The 24541-nt window shown below is 46.8% G+C and overlaps 2 protein-coding genes and 1 non-coding gene across 6 annotated transcripts; all 3 read right to left on the bottom strand.

Moving 5' to 3' along the window:
- Positions 1 to 6567: 6567 nt before the first annotated feature.
- trnai-uau (transfer RNA isoleucine (anticodon UAU)) lies at positions 6568 to 6661 on the bottom strand. Its single transcript has 2 exons — positions 6624 to 6661; positions 6568 to 6603 (listed from the first exon to the last, which is right to left on the bottom strand). It is a non-coding gene; the product is annotated as a tRNA-Ile (tRNA).
- Positions 6662 to 14433: 7772 nt separating this feature from the next.
- LOC148824713 (uncharacterized) lies at positions 14434 to 16482 on the bottom strand. Its single transcript, XM_088926465.1, has 2 exons — positions 15733 to 16482; positions 14434 to 15417 (listed from the first exon to the last, which is right to left on the bottom strand). Exons 1-2 carry the CDS (start codon positions 16210 to 16212, stop codon positions 14752 to 14754), a joined length of 1146 nt encoding a protein of 381 aa, XP_088782591.1. The 5' UTR covers positions 16213 to 16482; the 3' UTR covers positions 14434 to 14751.
- Positions 16483 to 16489: 7 nt separating this feature from the next.
- LOC148824714 (uncharacterized) lies at positions 16490 to 20463 on the bottom strand. Of its 4 annotated transcripts, none has more exons than XM_088926469.1 (5): positions 20194 to 20463; positions 18940 to 18979; positions 18002 to 18195; positions 17604 to 17752; positions 16490 to 16894 (listed from the first exon to the last, which is right to left on the bottom strand). In XM_088926469.1, exons 2-5 carry the CDS (start codon positions 18953 to 18955, stop codon positions 16504 to 16506), a joined length of 750 nt encoding a protein of 249 aa, XP_088782595.1. In that variant the 5' UTR covers positions 18956 to 18979; positions 20194 to 20463; the 3' UTR covers positions 16490 to 16503. The 4 variants fall into 4 exon arrangements, with proteins under 4 accessions (XP_088782595.1, XP_088782592.1, XP_088782594.1 ...); XM_088926466.1 differs by having other exon boundaries at positions 17529 to 17752; XM_088926468.1 differs by having other exon boundaries at positions 17529 to 17752; positions 20314 to 20429.
- Between the last annotated feature and the right edge of the window lie 4078 nt (positions 20464 to 24541).

A 24541-nucleotide genomic window follows, 5' to 3' on the forward strand; every position in this document is an offset into this window, starting at 1 on the left:
GCCGTAATGGCAACACAGTGCTTGGAGTTCGGCTACTCTTATTTCTTCTGCAGAACCACCGGCATCGGAATATACTGATCCTCATAAGAAGCGCTTTCGGTTTCTGATCGTTTTTATTGAGCGCTGCTCTAAACTTTACATTTGCTCGTACTTGTTTTTCCCATGAAAAAAGATATTTCTCTCATTACATGATTTCACTTTTTTTCTTTTCAACAAGTAGAAAGAAATAAAATATAATTTCGTATAAGAGACACAGGTTGGATGGTTGGTGGTCTAAGGCGTTGCGTTTAGGTTGCAGCTTTTCCTGGAGACTTTTGTTTAAACCCCACTTCTGACAACGTAGAAACGATAAAATCCCTAGGTAGAAAGCATCTCGCATTTCACGTGTTCAATGTTAATTGTCTCAGTGGTTGCCTCAGTGAATGATGGATCTTCTCTCTTGCAGGGTGACGGAAACTTCTTCAGAGAGGGAGTCTCTGGAGTTTACAGCCAGTGCAGTTTCTCCTGGAGACGTATGTTCAAATCACACTTCTGATGAAAAGCTTTTCTCGTTAGAGTAGAAACGATAGAAGCCTTAAGTGGGAAAAAAATCACGGCACGGCTTTTCTTCGTCAAGAGCCGAGACAACAGAAACAGACTTCAAACTGACATGAATTACTTCATGAGCGTTTATGACCGTCTTTAAAAAGCTGAGAGCAGGCGAAAACGTCATTTAAATGAGGAAATGTCTGCTGACTGTAAACAGAGCTCACGCTCAGCTGCGAATAAGCGCTCCTCTTTAGTACAGTGCTGAGTGCCTACGCTTGCTGCGCGGGAGACCGGGGTACTTTTCTGTGACAGGGCGCTGGTTTAATTTTTTAACAACCTGACTCCACTTAAAAGTGTGTACTGTGTACTAACTTTCGAACTACTTAGTGCGGTAGAATATGGAGATCATCTCTAGCTCTGAGCTCAACTGCAACAAGAAGTCGTGCTGAACAAAGTCAGAGCCCAGCTGAACGTGTGCTCAGTGTGGTGCTCAGGACACGGGAGCATTGTTGTGGTTCTAATTAGCACGAACTGCAGGGGCTCTGAATCAGAACGTTTCAATTTATCTGTTCAGTAAATTAAAATGCAGGACACGTTAAAATCGGATTATGACTATATAACCGAATGTCCCTCACAGTTTAAAAGATACCAGTAAGGACACACAATTACTAATGCGATACTTATTGGAAATAGTCCCAAAACAAGCACGTATCGCAGCTGGTAGACCCCTGTAATAATTTTGCAGTGACAGAACACTTTGAAGATTTGCAATCTATTTAAATATGAATTTTCTAAATTTCAGTTCTCTTCACTCCCTGGCATAACTGAACTCTCACCTTCACATACTAAAGGCATTACATGCATTAGCTGTGATAATGCTTCTAAGAAGCACAGAATGACATTTAGTTTTGTTCCTCATTTCCCCCAAGAAAAAAAAAAAGAGTCAATTTCCGCCTGGAATGATTGATGCCCCATCAAACATGTTTTAATATCCCCGGAAGTTTATACAGTAGAATCCTGGTTTGTGGCTTAAATTCAAGGTAAAAAAGACTAAGGAAACGAGTTGGAAACAATGTCGATCTGGGATTTTACTCATCTGGAACATTTCACTACATTGGGCAGTATGTGCCAGAGTGCAGCTCCTGGTGTCCCTTCGATAGCTCAGTTGGTAGAGTAGGGAACTGTAATGGAAACACTTGGGAATCCTTAGGTTGTTGGTTTGACTCCAGCTTGAAGGAAGGTGCCTTTTGTGTATTTTAATCAAAGAGTTAAAATAGTGAATCTGTTTAATTCAGTCGTTGATCAAAAGCTCAATAAATGACGAAGCAGAGGCTCCTGTTCCAAATTCAGCTCCCATCTGATTGTCTTGTTTTGGCCAAGATCTGATCTATGAATTAAGGGACTTCTCTGTCTGCTTTGTAATTCAAAAATACATTTTGTAATGCAAATGTCAAGTTTTTTGTAGATATAAAGGTGTTCTCTGTTTTCAAAGGATAGCTACTTAATTGGCTTTATGATTTGGTATTGATTTTGTATCGTTATATTATTAACTTTGTGCTTTCTGTGTTTTTATCGTATTGTGGACTTATTTTTTAAACAAATGCTTATAGAGGCAGACATGGCACACATCTGTTTATACCAGCGGTGAATTGTACATTTTTATTAAGTACAATCTACTGTGCACTTTTGGGAGTATAACAGGTTCGATATAAAGTGGCAAAAATATAAAAGGGGAAAATACCCCAGACTGCGTGTAAAGCCCTTGTTGTGGCTGTTGTTTTATTTTTAGATAAAAATGGCGTACTGTGCACGAAATGTTGCAGAAACACAATCTGATATTTTAATAACTATTATTTTAAGTATGAGGCCCCGGATCCAAATCTTCGGTTCTGATTTTTTAAACATGATATCTTCCCTTTCTCTCGATGTGAGCAATTCTATTTTTTCACGTTGCGATCCAAAGAGCCTCAGACGCACAGTCTAACAGTAACCAAACCAGAATGGATTCTGCTGGGAGCCGGACTGAGCTCATTCTCACTCCCTGTGCTGAAAACAGAATTATCTCTTCCCCGAACATCGTCTACAGATCACTTGTGTGCTTTTAACCTTCTCCCAGCTACAGGCGAGACTGAAGCTGGAGATGTGAAGGCACCCACTGGTGCATCTTCTCCAAATTTCACAATTGCAACAGACTTCTCTTTTTTTTAAAAAGTAGATATAGCCCTGAAAAAAGCATTAGCTTTATCAGTTTTTACATTAATCGATTTTGAAACAAATATTCTATTTTTATTGCAATTTACATAATAATAATTATTATTATTATCGCTTACACTTATATAGCGCTTTTCTGGACACTCCACTCAAAGCGCTTTACAGGTAATGGGGAATCCCACTTCCGCCACCAATGTGCAGCCCCACCTGGATGATGCAACAGCAGCCGTACTGTGCCAAAATGCTCACTACACATCAACAATCAGTGGGGAGGAGAGCAGAGTAATGAAGCCAGTTCATAGATGGGGATTATTAGGAGGTCATGACTGGTAAGGGCCAATGGAAAATTGGGCCAGGATGCCGGGGTTACACCCCTACTCTTTCAAGAGATGACATGGGATTTTTAAAGGCCAGAGAGAGTCAGGACCTCAGTTTTACTTCTCAGCCGACGGACGGCACCTGTTTACAGTTTAGTGTCCCCGTCATTATACTGGGGCATGAGGACCCACATGGACCGCAGGGTGAGCGCCCAGCGACAGAAACCAGATGGTACCGTGTGTCGGGCTCGGCTGCGAGCAGGACAATGACGTCACGGGGACAAAGTAGAAAAAAATCAAAACAGTTCTGTAAAAGACCTGTGTCAGCTGTCGGTTAGCAGTCTGGACTCTAAATCCATCGATCTGATTTCAAATCTCTCTAACACCTGAGCTGCGGCTTCTTTCGAGTAGTTATTCAGGAGAACACTATGTTGATTGTATAGATGAAACGTTTAATATATTCAGGTGGGTAGCTACTTCAGCATGCATATCTGCAAAGAAACAAGTAATGTTTGTATATAAATGAATGTCTCTGACAACTTAATGTTAGTTTTTAATTTAGTTTTAGTTTTACGATGTAGGTCAGGCGTTGACATATGCACAAACACACGAAATGCCTCACTCCTGATTCAGCTCATGCTTCATACGAGTGAAGCGATTCCTCCTGCTTCTCGTACAACCATATCAGAACAGAAGCCTGTGTCACCCAGCTCTGATTCAAGAGCGACTCACATCTTGACAGGGTGCCCCTTTGGTCAGAAAAAATAGTTGTCAGAAAATGTGAGAAAAGGAAAGTTATGTACAGTAAGCTCTCACACACAGCTCTCACACACAGCATTAGAGATTGGAATCTGATTGTAAAAAAAAAAACTGCCCATCTCCCCGGCATTTAACGGTGCTGTTGTTTTTATTTTACATATTGTTAGCATTTTAATGAATTGTTAAAAGATTTATACACAAATCGCTAAATACGAAACGTAAAAAAAACCAACTGTAAGCAATTGACCATTCATATTCCTGAATTTTAAATCCCTGTGTTTATCTGTGTCCAAGTGCCTGGTGCAGCTATTTTGAAAGCATACCTCAAGGAGGGCTTTACACGCAGTCTGGGGTATTTTCTCCTTTTACATTTTTGCGATTTTATATCGAACCTGGTATACTCCCAAAAGTGCACAGTAGCTTGTACTGTGTGCCCTGTTTGCCTTTGTAAGCGTTTGTTTAAAAAATAACTTCACAATACGATAAAATCAGAGAAAGCACAAACTTAATAATATAACGATTCAAAATCAAAACCAAATCATAAAGTCAATTAAGTACCTAACTTTTGAAAACAGACAACACTTTATCTATAAAAAACTTGACATTTGTATCTATTTTTGAATTACAAAGCAGACAGAGCAGTCCCTGAACTTAAAGACCAGATTTGTTCAAATCCCTTGTACCAATTTAGATTGATCTTGATCAGAACACGACCATCAGACGTGAGGGGAATTCGGAACAGGAGCCTCTGCTTCGTCATTTATTGAGCTTCTGATCAACGTCTGAGTGAAAGTTATTTATTGTCTTTGATTAAAGTACGCAAAAGGCACCTGCGTACACCTTTTAGCTCATAAATTCATCGTACATTTATATCCCATCAATATAAACAATGTTATCTTTACCTAGCACTAAATGTAGCTCTAAATAAATGCAAATTTTAAAAAAACAGTTAAAAATTAATGCTATTCCATATATTATAACTTTGTGGTATTTAGAATTTTTATCTGAGGATGCAGGGGAAAGTATTATACAACTGTGAAAGAGGCTCGAATTTTAATACAATTTCGATCAAAAGAAAACCAAAATCCGTAAGATTTTACCGTCAATATCCCTCGATATTGACGTTCAGTTGAAAGATTTGGAGAAACTCTCAAAGAAGCAACTGCAGTTGGAGAGATTTGATTTGAACCGATGTTCGCAGCTCAATAATCCATTCGTCCTCGAAAGAAGCAAAGGTTAGTATGTTTTGAGTGTCACCATGATCCTCTTCTCAATACAAACTAAAGGTTTTATGTGATCCTGATCCCACTAGAAAAAGAGTCAATTTCCTCCTGCACTGATATCCCTTCAAATGTTTTATAAGAACTCTGGACGTTTATACAGTAGAAGCCTGGTCCATTTCTTCTACTAAACGAGACTATGGGAGTGAGTATTTTGATGTCGAACTGGGATTTAAATAAAGAGGAACACTACACTACACTACACTTGGGCTACGCGTGTGACAAAACGTTTATTTTCTGACCTCTCGATAGCTCAGTTGCTAGCTCTTAAGACTGTAGAAAAAGCAGCGAGTATTTCTTATGTCCCAGGTCTGAATCCAGTTTGAAGGATGGTGTTTTCTTGTTCCTTAATCAAAAAGTGAAAATTGCTAATTTGTCTTTCACTTTGACATTCACCCGAAAACTCAGTATACAAAGAAGTAGAGGCTCCTGTTCTGAATAATCCTCACGTCTGATTGTTTTGCTTAGACCTTTAAAATGTACACTGTGGACTGTTTGCTCTTCCTAACACAATTAAAAAGCCGCCGACAAACTTACCGATCGGGAGTTTAGTTCAGTGATAGCGCGCACTTTAGACGCTCCTTTTTCTATCGCCGGCATCTCTGTATTCTTTTTAAACGCGATATCTTTTATTCTTCGTGTGTGAATTTCAGGGAGACTCATAAACCCTTTGTCTGTTTTAAAGATACATTATTTTAAACCAGACATAAAGAAAGACGTAGTAACTAGACACACGTACAAAACACATGAATAGTAGCGGCTCTGAACTGAATGTGGTGCTGTATGGGAACGCGATGCAAACGCCAATGGCACAATGGATAACGTGTCTGATTACGGATCAGAAGACTTTAGGTTTCTACTCCTTTCTGGTTCGTGAAGAAGATTTAAACCACACTACTCAACACTGACATCGACGTGTGTGAGGTCCTACACAACCTTACTATCGACTAGATGAGTCTTCTGTTCTATCTCCGATTCTTTCTGCACATTCCTGCTATTTCACCACCGTTATTGTAGGACAACAGCCACAGACACGAGAAGATATACTATTCCGAACAAATGTCTTAAATAATCAAGTTGAAAAGGGTGACAATAAGTTTTTGTTTCTTTAACGTAACCTTACTTTTGCCTGTAAAGTTCACATTATTTTCTGTAGCCGCAAATCCTCAATATTTCTGCTTTCTCCCGAGAAACACAAGCGTGGAGTCAAATCATATTACAGTACACAGCTGATAGTAATTTAAGTAGGGAGCTGCGTCAGCATGCGTGGGCATGCTGCAAAGGGAAAAGTATAGGTTTATTCCATGCTGAAAAGAGAAGGAAACAATGTTTCAGCTGTGGAGCCTTCTTTGATTGTGACTCGAAATAAACCTTTACCTTTACTTGTTCGTTTGATGTTAATTTATCTCCATCAAATACCTAAGAGTATCTAAACTCGACAGTTGCTTTCAGTAGCTAAAGACAGGCTCTACTGCTCCAGGTGAGGCTCGAACTCACAACCTCGGCATGACTCCGCTGTGCACTGTTGTATAAGTACCGCGCGCTGACCGATTGCGCCACTGGAGCTGTGCTTCTCATACAGACTGACGCTGCAGAAACACAGGGTGAAAACGGTTTCGGTTGTGGATCCATCTCCTCATGGGGAAAAGCAACAGTAAAATAGCAAGGAAAATACAAGAAAAGAAACTGGAAGAATTGTGCTAACAGCAAAGAGGGACGGAGGGAGGTGGTCGGACAAGTAAATCAACCCGGCGGATTATTTGTAGCGACATTTTTGAGTCAATCAGCACACGGATTTCTCTTCATGTGCCTTAAGCTGTGCAGTTTGTATTTTCGATGTCGATAGGTTTCTTCAGAAGTCCAGTAAACTGACAATAATGGAAAACTAGCTGACGCACCCCGTCGTGAAGACCCTCTGTAAGGTGATTACACGTTTCATTTTCAAGTCGCCTCCTTTACACGCAATTGCAGCCCCGACACTGAGAGAAAGCATAAGAAATGGCTTCAATTTCAATGTGAAAGCGCAGTACAGGCATTATGGCTTCACATCTTCCATCGATCACATAAAATTGCAGTAAAGCGCTCTAAATATGACTCTGAAGTACTGGGAAAGATGATTATTTTGAGCATGCCTCCCAGGGTCTGCTACGAGGCTGAAGTTGGCTTCTTATTCGCCAGCTTCTTATTCGCGTTTTTCGTTCCACCTTAAATGCTGCTGCTGTTATGTTATGTCGCCTTTCGCCTGTAGATGGCTCTCGTCGATCAGTACTAATCCGGCTGGAATACTGTAGACATCTTCAGTGAAAGGGAATATCCAAATAAATAGCGGCTGTCCAAATTATATTTTTGTATGGAATATATTTCAGAAAATCGCAAACCAATTTTAAAAACTCACCACAACACGGACTTACACTGGGAAAGGGTGATTGCACTTTCTGCTTATTGCTACGGCCTTCCCCCCGATTATGAAAATGTCTCACAGTTCTGACACCGACGTGTGAAAGACAATGTAACAGACTATCAAAATCCTGAAGTACAAAAAATTTTAATAAACCAGTTTTTTAAATAAAAAAACTGATCTTGGCATGTCAGAATACATTGGGAAAAAGTATGGCATGAATTGCAATGGCACACATTGTTGAGAATATCACTGACCTTGCCGATATTTGCAGGGGATACGAATGTTTTGCACATGTTAAACTACAACACGTAAAAATTGAGCTCCTTAGTCAATATCACCGGGAATGTCCAATAATGACAAACATCAGTAGCTACAAAGAAACTTAGACTCGCACATGGAGTTTTATCTTTGAATGGAGGGTGGGAGAATTAATTTATACTCTCGTTGCTCATTAGCTAAATTATTTTAAAAATCTGACACAGATTTGTTCAAGAAACTTGTAATCGCCTTAAAGAAAGTCTTCTTGAAGATGTGCACCAGCTAGCTCTCCACTGTCAATTGACAGGACTTTAGAAGAAACTGTTCTCATACAACCATCATACAAATTACACATCTTAAGGAACATGAAGAGAAATCCGTGTACTAAATAACATAAAACTGTCGCTGCAAATTATCACCAAGCTGTTTTATGTGTCTGACCACCTCTTTCCTACTTTGCAGCGAGCACAATTCTTTCTGTTTCTTCATCGCTATTTTACTGTCTCTTTTCCCCATGTGGAGATGGATTCACAGCCGAAACGTTAGGTCGGTTCCTGTTACTCTGTCCAATTGAAAGAGCTGTATTAAAGGCACTCCCATCTCTGCAGGAAAGTTATTGCTGCCCTCAACACAATATACTGCAGCCAATTGTGATAGTATCACATTACTATCACTGCCTGTGGGCCACGTGTTCCTACTGTCAGTCTATTATGTCATGTTCATCCACACCCAGAAACATTACTGCTGTAGCACAAGATTTATATAGGCGCGGTCGATAGAGCATGAATCTCTTAATCTCAGAACTGTGGGTTCAGCCCCCACATTGGGTCCCTCTGTGTCAATTTGATCCTCCCAATCCTCCTAGCAGGACCTGATGGTGTAACACTGATACCCAGTGCCTTATATGACCTTTGCGTAATTCAGCTTTCTTTCCACTTGATTCAGATTTTGATCTGAAATCATCGACCAAACAAGAGTTTGTCTAAATCGAGGGAGATCTGCTCTCAAGAAAGTACTAAACACTTCAGCATTTACTGTTCGAATACCACACTTTGTCAAAACACTGCCGCTTCTTAAGCTAATAAGTAACGGTTTTTGAGCACGCCTTGTATTGTTAATGCTTATATTAAAAAAGCATAAATTCACATAATGGAATTTGGATGGAACAAAGTAATTCAGCCCCTATACAACATTACAAACCCACTGAAAACTGTAAAACAAACAAACAAATGAAACAACTTCAAAACAAAAAGAAAAAGAACATTAAAAACATTAAAAAGAGTTTAACTGCGAGAGCTTTTTCAAGTTTTCGGTACTCCATCCAGTAGTTACGTTAAGCCTTATTCAAAGCCCAACTGCAGTAGGCAACTACACGCTCCCCATCTGGCCCCTCCTGCGCCAACACCGCGCCCAACCCCCGAGTCACTCGCGTCGGTATCTAGGACATACGGTAACCGCGGGTCGGGGTAGGCCAGCACGGGGGCCCCCACCAGAGCTTCACTTAACCGGCCGAAAGCCCGAGTCCAAGTCAAAGCGGTGGCCCTTGTTGGTGAGGCAGTGCAGTGGGGGAGCGATGCTGGCAAAGTCCTGGACGAACCTCCGATAATACGAAGCCAACCGATAATACGAAGCTGCGCAGCTCTGCGACGGTGCGGGGAGTTGGCCAGCCCCTCACTGCGGCGACCTTACCTGGGTCTGTAGCCACCCCTCGCTGTCCAACAACATGTCACCTCCCGCCGCAGGAGCTCGCACTTGCGGGGGTTGAGCCTCAGGCCAGCACGGCGGATGCAGGCCAGCACCGCCTGGAGGTTCGTCAAGGCCTGGTCGAAACACCTGGCATGAACCAGCAGGTCGTCCAGATACAGCACACACTGGTTCCACAGGACCGATGCCAGCACCTTCTCCATCAGCGTCTCGAAAGTTGCCGGGGCATTGCACAGGCCAAAGGGCATGACAGTAAACTGCCAGAGGCCCTGGCCGATGGAAAAGGCCGTCTTCGGTCGAGCATCGGGTGCGAGCGGTACCTGCCATTAGCCGCAGCGGAGGTCAAAGGAGCTGAACCAGGTCGACCCGGTGATGTAGTCCAGGGCGTCGTCTATCCTTGGCAGGGGGTAGGAATCTTTCCAGGTGACCTCATTCACCTTGTGGTAGTTCACGCAGAACCTCCACGAGCCGTCTTTTTTTCGGAAAAGTATAGCTGGCGCCGACCACAGGCTCGCGGAGGGCTCAATCACCCCCGCTGTGACAATCTCCCAGATTTTTTCTTCGGCGGCAGTACGCTTGGCGTGAGCCATGTGTCCCGGTGGGATGCAGATGGGCTGAGCGTCGCCAGTGTTGATGTTGTGTTGGACCAGGGCAGTGCGGGTGCAGTCCTCATCCCTTGCCGCAAAGAGGTCCTCGTTTTGGGCGAGTAGTTCCTGGAGCCGCTGCCGCTGGTCCCAATCGAGGCCCTCGCAGCTTCGCTGGTAGAGGTCCTCAATGGCGCGCCTCGCTTCCACGCAATGCTCGGCCCCCGCCACCACCACCGCCACCTTGTCAGGCCCCCCGGGTGATTCAGGGGCAGGATCCGGCACGCTCGCTCCCCGGCTCGCAGGCCCGGTCCGCCCCGGCGACTGCCACCGCCACTGCCTCTTTTTCTCCCGTCTCCAGCAAGCCCGTGTCCCTCGGCCTTCGCCGGGCCTACCCTCCACCAGGTGAAGTCGCTCCCCCTGCCACACCAACTCCTGCCATCCCAAGTCCAAACTGGTCCCCACTCGCTGCAGCAGGTCCAGCCCCAGGATGCAGTCCTCCTGGATGGGTGCAAGGTAGCAGGCGCACCGTCGCTGTACCCAGACGGAAGGCAAGCACCTGTTTCCCTGTTTCGGCACGGCTCTTCGGGTAAGAGGGCCTTGAGAAAGGCCTGAAGAGCCATCTCCCGCTGCGCCTCCCGGGGGAAAGCCGGGTATCCTCGGCGGGCAAGGAAAATGACATCAGCGGCGACCGGGCCCAGCCGGAGAGCTGCTGCCAGCGCCGCGTATTCACCTCAGTCCTCCTCTGGGACATCCAGGAGAACCTGGCAGGCCACTCCTTCCAGCGCCGCCGCCAGGTGGCCGGCCATCTCTGCCCGGCTCCAGCCATTTGTCCGGGCCGCGAGCTGGAACAGCCTCGTAGGTTTCCCAAGGCGCTTCCCCGTCGTAGCGACCGGGTCGCACCCGCGCTGGCAGGTGTGGGAATAGCTGGCCGGCTCCGGCAGGGAGGGCATCTTCTCTCTTGGGCATCCACTGGGCGGGAGTAGTGGGCAGTCGCCCCAATTCTACCAGCGGGACCACTACTGGGTAGCCCTGGTAAGGGCTGTGGCCACCTGTCGCACCCAGGAGTTGCTCAGGCTTTGTATGTGCGCTGACAGTGGGTTCGGTCTCTTTTAGGGTTAGCCGGCGCTTGACAGAATCAGTTAATGTCTGCCATGGTTTGTCCATCCTGCCCGCTTCTGACACCAATGTAACATTTTTCAGGTTCCCTCAGGACAAAGGTCAAGTGGAGACATGATAGTAAACCAAGCGACGGCTTTATTCTCCAAACAAAACCACACAAAAACCAAACACAGGCTATACACACATGAGGAGACCGATAGAACACTTACACATGGTTAGGGTGGTAACTCGTTAACTTCGGGCTATACACTTATAGAGCTATACAGGACACTAAAACTACTATCACAATATTTACGTATGCAGATACATATCATCGTGCTGACTCTCAGACTCCCCCCGGCTACAACTCCCAGCCTGCTCCGCAGTACTATGAGCGCCTAGGTGCGTTTCCTCCTCACCACTGGGCGAGGGTGTTAAGGTATTATGCTATTGGCTTGTTTGTTTATTACCAAATAGATTCACCGCTGTAAAAATAAACTTTATAGTTGTGTTCAGAGGCTATTGGGAATCTTTTGCGTTTGCGACGTTTTTTAGGAACACGTATTTTGTTTGTGGCAATGTACACTTTGTAGTGTTAAACGGGGACTGCTGCCCCAGTGTCTCCAACCAGTTATTAAATCTCCGTCTCAGAAGAAATTATTAAGGGTACTGCAAAATGTGAGAAATTCCGAGACCTTCACAAATTCGTGAACGTTGTGCAAGTCCTGTATGGTCGCCATGTTTGTGGAGATCAGCGCAAGGCTGCTCTCATCACGGGTGAGAGCTCGCGAGAATTGTGATGTAGGGGCTGCCCTTCCTGCTGGGGTCAGTTGTAATGAACTGAAAGCAGCGCCCCAAACTGGAATTCAGCCTTAAGATCAGAAGCAACAAATGTGGCCGCTGAAATTAGCCCCCTGTTTAACTTGAATTGCCTTTAGTGTTGACAGCATGAAGTCTGCAGAATAATTTCTTGCTTAGAATGTTTTCTCTTTCCATTTACAATGATTTTTTTTCCTTTTGTCTGTTTGTATATCATACATCAGCTCCACTGTTATACTCCTGTTTTTTAAATTATTTCATATATTTTCTCCTGTAATTCCTCATATGGTTACCTTATATTTCTTCATTAATTATGGGTTTTCTTATCCATTCAGCCCTGTTTGCTGGGTTGTTAGATGGTCTAATTTCCAGTTTCGTCTCCTATGTGTTCCGATCATTTGATCGCAGCTCATCTGAAAAAGGTCTTTACACCCTGTATCATTCACACCACACTGTGTTGCAGACAGTAGCTGCGGTCACCCACTTTATCTGTCTCTGGAGCTGTAATCGAGAGCATTATCAGATATGGTACTTCAGTGTGGTTCGGTCATCTATCAGTTCATTTTAAATGGCAAATGACCAGCCTCATCCAGACAGCTTTCAAGGTCAAGGGAGTGAAACAGCAGCCCTCCCTGCAGGCCATCTTTGAAAAATCCCTAATCAGACAGGCAGGAAAAATGATATCAGATCCTTCCCACATCCTCAACCCTGAATACCAACTTCTTCCTTCTGGCAAACATTTCAGGGCTCCCAAATGTAAGTGAAACGGATACAAACATTCCTTTGTTCCATTATGCATTACAGCTGTCAACACAAAAATGTCAAGGATAAACAATTTTGACTCTTACAACCCACTTGGGTGCAATATGTTCTGTGATGTGTTATAAACGTTACATGCTGTTATGTGTTCTACTGTACGTGTGCAATAGAATAATGTGCAATGTCTTTCTTATTTTTTGTAATAGTGTAATGTGCAATGATTTCCTTTTCTTCTCTCTTTCTTATTTTGCATGCTATTTAAATGTACAGGAGTGCTGGTTGTCCATAAAAAATTTGCCTCAGGGGACAATAAAAGTCTTATCTCTTTGCTGGAATTTTTTTTTGCCCATCTGTTGAGAGAATTGAAGTGTGAAAGAGCGTGAGGTGTTAAAGTAGCTCCTGTCAGGTTTATTATATTGCTGTTGCTTTGTTTGACTATACTGTTATCTGTTGTGGGAATTAAAAAAAAATCATCTGTGTTAGTGTGGGCATGGCTCTGTAAATGGCTGACTTAGCTTTTAACTCATCATTCTGTACGGTACGAAAAAGAGCAGAAGATAGATAAGACTTTATTGATCCGGAAGGGAAATTGATGTGTTACAGCAGTCCAAGACAAGCCAAAAAAAAAACAGACACCAGAATAGACGAAAAATTAAGATGCGTACAGCAATACAAAATAAATATAAAAAAATCACTTAAATAGAAATATAAAAGACTCTTTTCACAGGTCCCAGGCTCTTACACAGTTGGGTCTCTCTGGGGGGCGGCGTTTATTTGAACATCTCTCCAGGCTCCGTTCTTGCTCCTGTGTCTTCTGTAAGTCTCTCTTTCAGCGAACCCAGAGCAAGAGCTGCTGCCCTCTAGTGGTTACTGAAGTAGGGGGACGAACTGACATCACCTCTTCATGTGGTTTAAGCAGCTGGAGTCACATTAGAACGTCCCCAGTTAGGGTGGACATAATACAGTCACTACTGTCATGAGTCTGTTATGCAGCTGTCACTGGGAAAATTGTAATATTGAACTGAAACTGCTTTCCAGTGAACATTAATACATGTGTGAACTAATACGAATGTCATTTAGTAATGGCGAATTTCAATGTCTGTCTTTGTTTGTAGCTGTATTACAGCTGGTGAATGTAGAGCAATGTGTGATGTGAGGGCGTTGTGTGTGAGAGTGGGTTTTCAGAGATCATGGGGAGCAGAGCGATCTGAAATGAAGGAAAGGCATGTTTAACCGGGGTGTAAACCTGAAATGTGTTCGGTCACCTCTGAGTGTCAGTTGAATAGATGTGTTGTCTTTTGTTATTTGGACGAGACTCCACCCTCTTGGCTCTCAGGGGAAAGCAGGGATATGGAGAAAAGGTTGTGTAGTCAAATGGAAGGGTACGTTTCTGGAGAAAAGCGAGGGTATCGGCTTCCACCACAGGGCTGGGCCGCTTGTTCCAAACCCCTGCCCCCCTCTGTGTACAGAAGACCCTCCTGTCCTGACTGGAGGAGCTCACCCAACTGTGTCGGGAGAGAAGCCAGGGTATCGGCCTCAACAACAGGGCTGGGCAGCTTGTTCCCCACCTCCACCACCCTCTGTGTACAGAAGACCCTCCTGTCCTGACTGGAGGAGCTCACCCAGCTGTGTCTGGAGAGAAGCCAGGGTATCGGCTTAAACCACGGGGCTGGGCAGCTTGTATCACAGACGGCAAAGGAATCAGACTGCTCCCATCGAGACCATTTTATTGTGCAGTTCCATTATTTCACACCATACAGATTGAAATTTTCTGCAGTCACACTAGAAACACGGACATAACCAAACCCCCCTGCTGTAGATCAGCAACACCCTAGCCTTGATCCTAGTCTGCATGATAACCCCTCCCAGAACCCCAGGAGCAGGGAAAAGCAATTCCCATCCTCCATGACATCATAAATCACCACATGACATCATCAAGAAACTAGACAGATGGCCTAGCAGGGACCCCATTATAATGCAGGAAGCGCAGAGGCCGTGAGAGAGCTCTTCCCGGTCCTCGTGCTCCTGCCTCAGATGCCGATGGCCATGTCCTGGGAGAGGCTCAGCTGCTTCAGCTCTTGCAGGGCCCGGTCGTACTCCCTCTGCAGCTGCTCCGCAGACAGACTGGAGGGGCGTAGGGCCAGGAAGCTGTAGGCGTCTTCGCAGTGAGAGAACTTCTCCCCCCCACTGGAGCAGCAGGCACACAGCACCTGGAAGGACTGCAGTGTGTGTGTGTGTGTGTGTGTGTGTGTGTGTGTGTGTGTGTGCGCGTGTGCATGCGTTGCATTGATGTAAACAGTACAAATGTGTAGTGTGTATACAGTATAGTTGGGTGTAGAGTGTGGTTGTGTGTATTGTGTATACAGATCAGTGGTGTGTAAAGTGTGTATGTGTTGATGTATGTAGTACGAATGTGCATGCATGTGTAGTGTGTCGTTGTGTGTATTGTGAATACAGATCAGTTGTGTGTACAGTGTGTGTATGTGTTGCGATGATGTGTACAGTATGAATGTGTGCGTGTGTAGTGTATATACAGTATAGTTGGGTGTAGAGTGTGATTGTGTGTACGCGTTGCGTTGATGGATATAGTACGAATGTGTGTACATGTGTAGTGTGTATACAGTACAGTGGGGTGTAGGGTGTGATTGTGTGTACAGTGTGTATACGTTGTGTTGATGTATGTAGTACGAATGTGTCTGTGTGTGTAGTGTGTATACAGTATAGTAGGGTGTAGAGTGCGATTGTGTCAGATCAGTTGTGTGTATACATTGTGTTGGTGTGTACGGTGCGATTGTAGTCAGAATGTGTGTGGTGTGCATTTGTGCACAGTGTGTAGATGTGTGGAGAAAAATGGCAGTTATTAACTCTAAAATGAATGACTGTCCTAAAATATCGTAGTTTCCTTATTTCCAGCTACTGTAGACAGCTACCCGTCTGACTGACGGAGGCTCCCACTGAAATTCGGGAGAGAAAATCACACCACCGATCTGCCCCTCTGCCCCTCCACCCACCTGCTCCGCCTCATCCAGGCTCTTCAGGTACTCCTCCTTGAAGTCCTGGATGTAATCCAGGAAGCTCTCTCCCGCCTCTGTCTTCTGCCCCAGGCTGGCGATGGCCACCCGGGCAGTGTCGCAGAAGTTGTGCAGCCTCAGCAGGATCTGCTGGACGTGGGACAGGCAGCGCTGCACTTCCTGCAGCTGCTTGGGCTTCCCGAGCTTCCCTGAGGGAGAGGGAGAGAGGGAGAGGGGTGGGCAGCAAGCAACAGGCACAAGGCAGGATTCACCCTGGACAGGACAGCAGTCCATCACAGGACACACACACACACACACACACACACACACACACACACACACACACACACACAGAGGACAGGATGCCAGTCCATCACAGGACACACACACACTTACACACCCTGGACAGGATGCCAGTCCATCACAGGACACACACACACACACACACTCACACTCACCCTGGACAGAACACCAGTCCATCACATGACACACACACTCACACCCCCTGGACAGGCCGCCAGTCCATCACAGGACACACACAAACTCACACACCCTGGACAGGATGCCAGTCCATCACAGGACACACACACACTCTCACACCCCCTGGACAGGCCGCCAGTCCATCACAGGACACACACACACACTTACACACCCTGGACAGGACGCCAGTCCATCACAGGACACGCACACACTTACACACCCTGGACAGGACGCCAGTCCATCACAGGACACACACACACACACATACATGCTGGACAGGACTCCAGTCCATCACAGGACACACACACACACACGCTGGACGGCCTGCACGCGGTTGAGCTCGGCCGCGTTGTCCCAGATCTCCCAGGCGAGGCGGTTGTCCTCCCCGAAGAGGTGGCGCAGCTCGCCCTCCAGGGCGCTCAGGCGGGCGTTGTTGCTCTTGTCGCTGTAGGCCCAGCAGCCGCCCTGGCGCCGCCTCTTCTCCGCCAGCTTGTCCTGGATCTGCCGGCCCACCCGGGCCTTCTCCTCGCTCAGCCGTGCCAGCCGGTCCTTCAGGGCGTGGGCCTGCGCCCGCAGAGCCTCCGCCTCATGAGTCTTCTTCTCCCTCTCCTGCTGCTCGCTGTCCCGGACCGCCTTCACGTCGCTGCAGGTGCTGGCCACGCTGCCATTCAGGCTCTCGTACCTGCGGCCAGGAGAGTGAGAGAGAGAGATAGTCAGGGGTTCATCCAGCCGGTGACAGAGACTAGACTAAAGAGAGGGTCCCACACTGACAGGCCGGTGGAACTGAGTTTCTTCAGTCTGAAGGGAGTGTCCCACACTGACAGGCCGGAGGAACTGAGTCTCTTTAGTTTGAAGGGAGTGTCCCACACTGACAGGATGGAGGAACTGAGTCTCTTCAGTCTGAAGGGCGAATCCCGCACTGACAGGCTGGAGGAACTTTTAAGTCTGAAGGGAGTGTAAAACTATCTGAAAGTGTTTGAAAGCGGAGAACAGAAAACACCTCTTTGCACAAAGGGTGGTGGGGGTGTGGAACAAGGTTCCCAGCTCCGTGGTTGAAAACTGGCTAATTTCACACCATTGCAGCCTCGGATCCATTAACCATTAAAACAGGCTAGACCAGTTAGAAATGAAAAAGAGGACTTGGCCCTTCTTATGTTCTCACGACAGAGAAAAACGAGTGCCTTGGGGGGGGGAAACGAACGTGAGACTTGACATATCGTTCAGTAGCCTTTATCCATTTGCACAGCTGTTCAGTTGAACCCTTCCACCTTGAGGCTGACTGAACTCCGATTAAAATGATGAGAATGATACTTAACCCTCTTCCCCAAGAGAGCATCAACAGACCCAGCAGCCGCGAGCTGGAATTCCTCAGAGGAAATAAAGATGTGTACTTTTCCACGACATTATGCATTATATTCTTCTGGATCAGGGTCTTGGACAGCTCCAGGCTGACCCGGGCCAACTGCGTTTGCTGGTCCCTCACCGCCTGCCGAATCGCTGGGAACACCCGTTTCATGACGTTGGTCCCCACGTTGGCGCACTTCGGGGGGGAAGAACAAGAAATGAGAGAGAAAGGTAAAGATACTTGTTCCCCACCCCCACCACCCTCTGTGTACAGAAGATCCTCCTGTCCTGACTGGAGGAGCTCACCCAGCTGTGTCAGTACAGACGTGCTGCCTCCCCCCCCTATCAGTTTTAAATACACTTCCAGGCAGTGGTCCACTACACGAGCATCACTATTAGTGCTGCTGGGCCAGCAATAATGATATTTAAAGGGCGCGTCGCCTACCTGTAAAAACGTAGCCGCCGTGGAGATGCACAGCTTGCGCGACTCCGTGCCCCGCTGGTGGACTTTGGTCTCCAGATCCGGGTACAGGTAGAGGCTGAAGTAGGACACCTTGAACAGCACGGCCGCCTTCTGCACCACGGAGACCAGCTCCTGGAGCTGGATCACCGACTGCACCGCGTGGAAGCTGGCCTGGACTGCGGGCGCACGCAGGCAGAGAGAGAGAGAAACCGGACAGGAGGCTGTGTTAAAAAATCTGCCGCGGGCCACCGAAAACAGCCCGGCAGACGGATAAGATGGGAGGGGAGGAGACCGTTCAAATGCAGCTGCTTCGGCCGCTGCAGGACAAGCTCGCCCCGGCTCCTTTCCTCGCTGTTGAGGTGTGGGGACGTTAATAAAGGCAACCGGAGGAAAAGACCTGGGAGCTTGGGCAGTTCCCCAAGGGGGAACCACAGCGCTGTTTCACTTAAATCCAAAAATAAAAATTAATTTTCTAGAACATCGATGAGGAACTGGTTGTAACCGAGATCTAATAAGTGGTCTTTGAGTAGTAACTAGTAACTTTTTTTACTAGTTGTTTGAGGACACCTCATTGTTGAAGAGGGCCGAGCGGCTGATAATTCGGCCCTTTTCCTGCCAGAGGGCGCCCCAAGTCCTATCAAACTTCCATCAGGTCTACGCGTTCCCACAGTTGAAGCAATTTGGACATAGGGAAGAGATTCCCCAGGATAATATAACCATCCGCGGCTGTTTTGTAGGGCATTCATTTTCAATTTTGTAAATTAGATCTCACTTGACACTGCTCAAGAACGTCATCCTTGATTTTCTCAGACTTCCGCCCTTATAATATAACGGGATGAGAAGTTCCTTTGTTTAACAGCGTCTGATCTTTAAGCCGACTTGTGCGTGTCCTTCTCGACCTCGGAGGTACCAACACTTACCTTTGTTCTCCGCCATTTTTCTTACTGATCTTCTTTACTTCTGGAAAAGAGAGAGACGGAGGTCAAAATGTTGTTTTTTAAATCTATGGTCAGCATCTGCTCTTCCTTTCCCTGCAGCTCTGTCACCCTAAACATCACCCAGGTGAGGCTCCACACTGGTGGGGGTGGAGGGGATCCCCATGACCTGGAGAGAGCTGGAGAGTCCGGAAAGGCGCTATATAGGTGGAAGGGGGTTGAATAATATGAGCTGCACCCCCCTTTTGGGTAAGAGGAAACTTTTCCAGGGTCCTTCAATACAGGGGCGGCTCCAGCGTGCGTGTTTGCTTCTTCGTTCGTGAATATAGGGTCGCTGGTGTGTTTCTGCCGGTGCCTCGCTGTATCTAATGAATTAATTCCTTATATACAAAGGAGCGGAGGGCGGAAGGCGGAGCGCGGAGCGGTGGCTCTGTAGCTCAGGATCTGCGCCTGGGGCTGGAAGGGTCTGCCGGTTCTGCGCTCTGACCCCCAGCTTCTCTCTCCCTGTCTGTGTGTCTCATTTAGAGCAAGCTGGGGTCTGTGAAAAGACACATTCCTCATGCAAGAAATTGTATAGGGCTAATTAAAATAATCTCATCTTATTTTATAGCTGCTGCCTCTACCGCGTTTGCTGGGGATCGGAGTGAAGTTGCAAATTCTAACCGAAAGACAGTTCTAGTGCTCTTCACGCGAGACAGGGGAACCCGAAAGAAAGCCACGCGCGTGTCCCTTTTTAATCCTCATTGCGTTACGCATCGGTCATTAAAACCCCCCATAGACGCAGATCTGAACCTTTCTGATTGGAACAGGAACCCCGATACACCCACAGCCCTGCACCGTGAAAGAGTGCAGCGCGGGTTCATTCCACTCAGAAAAGCAGAAACGGACACGCTGGGGGGTTTTTTCTGTCCACGTTTCGGCCTGTAGTTAACTTTTAAGCCTGCTTAACACACACACACACACTGGACAGGACACCAGTCCGTCACAGGACACACACACACTCTGGACAGGACACTAGTCCATCACAGGACACACACGGACACACACTCCGTGCTCGCGTAGGATCGGCGCGTCCGTGTGACCCTGGATCGTGGATTAATATCGGCGTACCCACCCCGACACACAATGCAGAGCAAAACCCGCAAACCCGCAGGCCAGCCCGATCAAGCGCGGAGAGACGGGCAAGCTGATCGCGCGGGGCAGCAGCCACGCAGAAGAGGACCGAGCTCAAATACGCACCAAGGAGCTGCTGGAAACGCGCGGAGCCGGCTGAGCTGCTGAAGATGGTCTGATCTTCGCGGCGGAAAGGAATAAAACCGTGCAAGAGGAGGAGGAGGGGGGCAGGTTGGCGATACACACCTGTGTGCGCGCGGCCCCGCCCCTCGAACCCCTCACCCCGCGCGACACGCAGCCTTTCCTGCTGAAACGGGTGATTTCTGAAGAGGTGGCAGTTTTCCAGGCAAGTCAAGATAAGAACAGGCGTCGGCTTTCCCCAACCGTCCGTTGTCCAACCCAGCTGTGTCTCTCGGGGCGCGTCCCCAGTCTCTGTCGCGTCCCGCCTTTCGCTTGCATGTGAACACACCTGCATCCACGAGGGGTCCGTTCAGCTGTTTGCTGGTGAAGAATTAATTGTTCCGAGGAGCTCATCCAGCTGTGTCCCGAGAGAGGCTTTAACAACAGGTTGGGCAGCCTGTTAATAATAATTAATAACTCCTTACACTTCTATAGCACTTTCCTGGACTCTCCACTCTCCAGCTCTTCCCAGGTCACGGGGATCCCCTGTAGCCCCACCTGGATGATGCTCCAGTCCACTCAGCACGCAGCAGCTCTCAGTGGGGAGGAGAGCAGAGGGATAGATAGATACTTTATTGATCCCGTGAGGAAAATTGCAGTGCAACAGCAGCTTTACACAGACAACACAGCCGCAGTGTAACGAATGATACAATAATAATAATAGTACAATACATACAATACAATCAGTACAGTGAGGGGTGCACTAAAAGAGTTACTCACAGTCTGGACACACAAAGAACAAACTAGAACAGAACAGTATGCAGAAAAATCATACATATGAATATAAATATAGATGTAAATATAGATATAGATATAAATATAAATGTATTGCACGGGTCCCTGGCATATATTGCACAAAAAACAGTTGTAAACGGGAAAAAGAAAGAGAACAGATGTAGCAGTAGATGTGTAGATGCATTCAGTCCAGAAACAGGTCACTGTCAATGTTGCCTCTGCCCAGACGCAAGGTGGATGCGTTGTACATTCTTATGGCAGAAGGCAAGAATGACCTCCTGTAGCGCTCCCTGTCGCACCGTGGATGAATCAGTCTACTGCTGAACGTGCTCTTCATTTCTACAAGCCTGTCATAGAGGGGATGGGAGACGTTGTCCATGATGGCCTCTAGTTTGGACACCATTCTCCTCTCAGCCACTACCTCCACTGGGTCCAGGCCAGACCCAATGACAGAGCTTGCTCTCCTGATGAGCTTGTTCAGCCTTTTAGAATCCACTGCTCTAATCCCAGGGCCCCAGCATACCACTGCGTAGAAAACGGCGCTCGCTACCACCGACTGATAGAAGATATGTAGCATCTTACTACATACATTGAAGGACCTGAGCCTCCTCAAGAAGTAAAGTCGGCTCTGTCCCTTCTTATAGATGGGCTCGATGTTCTTAGACCATTCCAGTCTATTGTCGATGTGCACTCCCAGGTACTTGTACGAGTCCACCATCTCCACACAACTCCCATGGATGTAGACAGGAGTAGGTTTGACCTTTTTTCTCCTGAAATCTACCACCAGTTCCTTTGTCTTTGTTACATTCAGTTCCAAGTGGTTCACCCCACACCACTCCACAAAGCTGCTGAGCAGTCCGCTGTACTCCTCCTCCTGCTCACCCTTGATACATCCCACAATTGTAGAGTCATCTGAGAACTTTTGCAGGTGGCATGACTTTGAGTTGTACTTAAAGTCCGAAGTATAGAGGGTGAAGAGGAATGGAGAAAGATTTGTCCCCTGAGGTGCCCCTGTGTTACTCACTACCTGTTCAGACACACAGTTCTGAAGTCTCACAGACTGTGGTCTGCCTGTCAGGTAGTCAGTGATCCAAGAGGTCATGGAGGCATCGACTTTCATCTCCTCCAGCTTCCTCCTTAGAAGTAAGGGCTGTATGGTATTGAAGGCACTGGAGAAGTCGAAAAACATGATTCTTACAGTGTAGCCAGCCCTGTCCAGGTGTGAGTAGGCCCTTTGCAGCATGCAGATGATCGCATCCTCCACACCAACACTGGGCTGGTAGGTGAACTGTAGGGTGTCCAGTGATGAAGCCAGTTCAGAGAGGGGGGTTATTAGGAGGCCATGATGGGTAAACACCAGGGGGGGAATTGGGCCAGGACACTGGGGTAACACCCCTACTCTTTTCCAGAAACACCCTGGGATTGTTAATGACCACAGAGAGTCAGGACCTCGGTTTTACATCTCATCAGAAGGACAGTCCAGTGTCCCCGTCACTTTACTGGGGCATCAGGACCCACACAGACCGCAGGGTGAACGCCCCCTACTGTCCCCCCTCACACCTCTCCCAGCTGCAAGGTGAGATGGCTGCTGGCCACACCCCCTACCACTCTTTGTGTAAAGAAGCGCCTGCTGTCCAGTTTCCAACCAACTTTCGTGCAGTTTGAGCTTGTACCCCACCCCAGGTTGTGCTTCACCATGAGCAGTATGATACTGGGGAAAAACTGAAACTGGACACCAGCCAGACAGACTGAAGCCTTATTTTTTAGAGTGACTTCTGCAATCGCAAATGCTGACTGGTAACGTGCACAAACATGATTTTAAGAAGGTCCCCGATGGCCTGAGGCTATTTGGATGACATTTTGTTGAGATAAAGTGGAATTTAATGGAGCAGGAAACAATGATCCGCAGACCTCAATTGAAACAAGCCTATAATTAAAAATTCAATCAGGCTTTCACTCTTTTCCAAGCTTCAACACCATACATGCTGATGGAGTCTGCTAGCAGAATCTGTGTGTTACCCTGTACCCAGATAGTGGCAGGAACTGTGAACTCCTGCTGCATTCACATGCTAAACTCTAACCTTCACGCTGGCTTGAGCACAGATGCTTCTCCCTTCCTGTCCTAAATTCCCAAATGGGGAATGTTTACACTAAACTCCCTGATAAGAAAGGAATGTTTTAAGTGCTTTCTGAGTCCTGGAATTTCTTGAGAAAGCTATCTCAAAGACAGGAGGGGGAGGGTGTAGAGAAACGTGTATAAATAAGCTGTGTAGAGTCATGTCCCTTCTGAGCTACTAGGACTACTATGGTCCTTATTGTGGTTCTTGTATGCAGACAATAAAGCTTGGCTGGACGAATAGTCACTTCAGGCTCGAATCTCTTGGTTTCTACAATGCCAGCTGATCTGCTGGAATATCGTCAAGTATAACAGTGGCTAGGACTTTGAAGATCGTTTATGGTGCGTATTTTCATATCTGCACTTTGTTAAACACAACAATATGATCCCAATAAAGGTGAGAAGATCCAGCCTTTACAGTATTTAGGAGTTATTTGATCTGAGGAGCTCATCCAGCTGTGTCCTGAGGGAAGCCAAGGTATCGGCTCCAATAGCTTAACTGGGCAGCTTGTTCCCCACCCCTGCCACCCTCTGTGAAAAGAAGAGCCTCATATCCTGACTGGAGGAGTTCATCCAGCTGTGTCTGGAGAGGAGCCAGGGTATCGGCTTCAACAACAGGGCTGAGCAGCTTGTTCCCCACCCCCACCACCCTCTGTGTAAAGAAGAGCCTCCTGTCCTGATTGGAGGGTCTCACCCAGCTGTGTCTGGAGAGAAGCTGGGGTTACCAGCTCCCAACAGCATAGCTGGGCAGCTTGTTCCCCACCCCCACCTACCCTCAGCGTAAAGCGGTGTCTCTGTTTCTCAGTTCCATATGCCCTTTCCCGGAGCTCCTGTTTCTCTGTTCTTTTTCAGACATCCACTGGGTTGACGTCATCCCCGGGGCCTCCAGGGAAGGCATGCTAAGAACATCCTGCTAACAGAGTCCACTGCTAGAGTGTCAGAGGCCAGAGGCGTGTTCTGTCATGCCCCTTCAATAGCTTCAGGTCACTACAGATCATTTTACTGTGGCTGCTGAGGTGGGTACACCCCTCTGGTATGTTCCTGCTCATGTCTCTGGCGCTCTGTGAGTGTGTGAGCCCAGCCGTCTCCGTCATCAACCTCAGCAGCTCGCCTGCGTTTGAACACTGGCTCTCTTTCACACAATATGAGAACAGGTTTTTGCCTTTTTTTTAACTGTCCTCCAGTTTGGTATTTTGCCATGTTTCTATTAATTTAAAATTATGCCCCCCCCCCCCCCAAAAAAAAAAAAAACGAACCGGATTTGTATTGTGTTCCAGATTCTTGTAAAGAAGAGTTTTTATGATTTATTTATTTTTATTATTGAGCCCACTCCTGAAAGGTAAAAGGACTTATTTTCTGTAGGGCTTGAAATCTGAAGCTCCAGACATCATGAATGTAGAAGATAATATCATTCTAATGTTGACTCCAGCTGTGGAAATCCTG

Source organism: Atractosteus spatula, chromosome 10 (genome assembly GCF_055471065.1).
Source record: "Atractosteus spatula isolate fAtrSpa1 chromosome 10, fAtrSpa1.hap1, whole genome shotgun sequence".
In the NCBI taxonomy this organism is placed as follows: Eukaryota; Metazoa; Chordata; class Actinopteri; order Semionotiformes; family Lepisosteidae; genus Atractosteus; species Atractosteus spatula.